Source organism: Chiloscyllium plagiosum, chromosome 10, assembly GCF_004010195.1.
Source record: "Chiloscyllium plagiosum isolate BGI_BamShark_2017 chromosome 10, ASM401019v2, whole genome shotgun sequence".
Lineage (NCBI taxonomy): Eukaryota > Metazoa > Chordata > Chondrichthyes > Orectolobiformes > Hemiscylliidae > Chiloscyllium > Chiloscyllium plagiosum.
The window spans coordinates 79,216,681-79,218,148 of record NC_057719.1 but is presented as its reverse complement, the minus strand read 5'-3'; the positions used below and the strand labels follow the sequence as shown (position 1 = coordinate 79,218,148).

The following is a 1,468-nucleotide window of genomic DNA, read 5'->3' as shown; positions in this document are numbered from 1 at the left end:
AGAGAGAGAGAGAGAGAGAGAGAGAGAGAGAGAGAGAGAGAGGGACCGCGAGAGAGCGCCCTCTGCGGGCACAGAGAGACAGAGATAGGGCGCGCGGGAGAGCGCCCTCTACGGGCGCAGAGAGAGAGAGACACACAGAGAGCGTGCGCGGCGAGAGAGCACAAAGTTTCAAGGCACCAGGTCCAACATGGGCAAAGAGACTGTACTCCTGGATGTATCAATGCCCCTCCATGTTGGAGGCATGGAGGATGGCAAGAGCAGAAAATGTACTCTGGGTGGTCATCCATGTGGTATCAACAAATGATTCCAGACACTGAATAATGTAAAGACTATGGATCCTGACAACATTCCAGAAACAGGACTGAAGACCCAGGCTGCTATAGAAACCCTCAACATTGTGTTTGTGTCTATATTTCCTCATCTGTCTGTGTTGTGGGGGGCAGTGGGGTTGAATCTCTGGTTAGAAAAATTCTTGGCACGTGCCAGTCAAGTGAGCTGGCCACATTGCCTGGAGCAGACCTGATGGGCATCAGGAAATGTGGGATGGACCTGAAGACAGAGCAGCACTGGGCGCTCCTGACCGCACCAGCTCCAGAACAGGGTTTGCCTGGTACACATTCAGAGCCTTGCCAGGATGACACACAAGGTATCTCAGGCCACTACTGACCACGCTAACGTGGTGTGCGCCCAAGGCACGACCTATTCCAAAGAAAAGTCACACCAGACTCCAAACCGTGGACACTGTCGATGCCGTCATCTCACCCTGCCCATCAATGTACCCTTCCACATCCACTGTACCTGGAAACCCTTCTCCCCACCCACGGTTGGAGAAGCAGTATAGGCTGGCTGACGTCACCAACTTGGGGGCCAAGCTCATGTCGGATGGCTAAGTTGGCACAGGCCAATGGGTGTTGAAAGCGATGCAGGCCGCATGCAACTGCATCCCCAAATTAGCCGTCAGGGTAAGATTCTGGGTGCCCGCTTCACTGGCCCTCTGCTCACTGACCTTTGACACCGCTGCACGCCTGCTGGCATTCTTGCTCGCCCACAAAGTTGTTCTTGTTGCCCTTGCAGCCACCATAGGTAAAGGGCTCACAGATGCCCTTGTCCGCCTCATAGCGCCAGCGAGGGAAGGCCCCACGGCAAGGCCCCACCTTCTTGTCTGCTTTGCAGTATTCTAGAGGGGGGGGGGGGGGGGGGGGGGGGAGGGAGAAAAGAAAAGAGAAAGAATAAGGGGACAGAAGAGAGTCGGCGAGAGCAAGATAGAGAGAGATATGTTCAGAATTGAGCATGCGTGTGTGAAAGAGAGAGACAGGGAGAGAGAGAGACAGGGCGAGTGAAAGAGAGATGGAGAAATGGTGAGAGAGAGGAAAGAAAGAGGAAGGGTAAGAAGGAGAGAAGAGTGCGAGAGGTTTGTCGAGAGAGAGAGAGGGGACAAGGGGGCAGTGGAAGAGAGAGGATGAAAGCG

General features: G+C 54.4%; 1 protein-coding gene across 1 annotated transcript in view; it reads right to left on the bottom strand.

The window, feature by feature from the left end:
* The window catches only part of LOC122553809 (kunitz-type protease inhibitor 1-like), a 66,229-nt gene that overhangs the window by 16,889 nt on the left and 47,872 nt on the right, over positions 1 to 1,468 (bottom strand). The window contains exon 4 of the mRNA XM_043698159.1: positions 1,007 to 1,177. Within this exon, the coding sequence (XP_043554094.1) occupies positions 1,007 to 1,177 (171 nt within the window). The remainder of the gene's footprint in view (positions 1 to 1,006; positions 1,178 to 1,468) is intronic.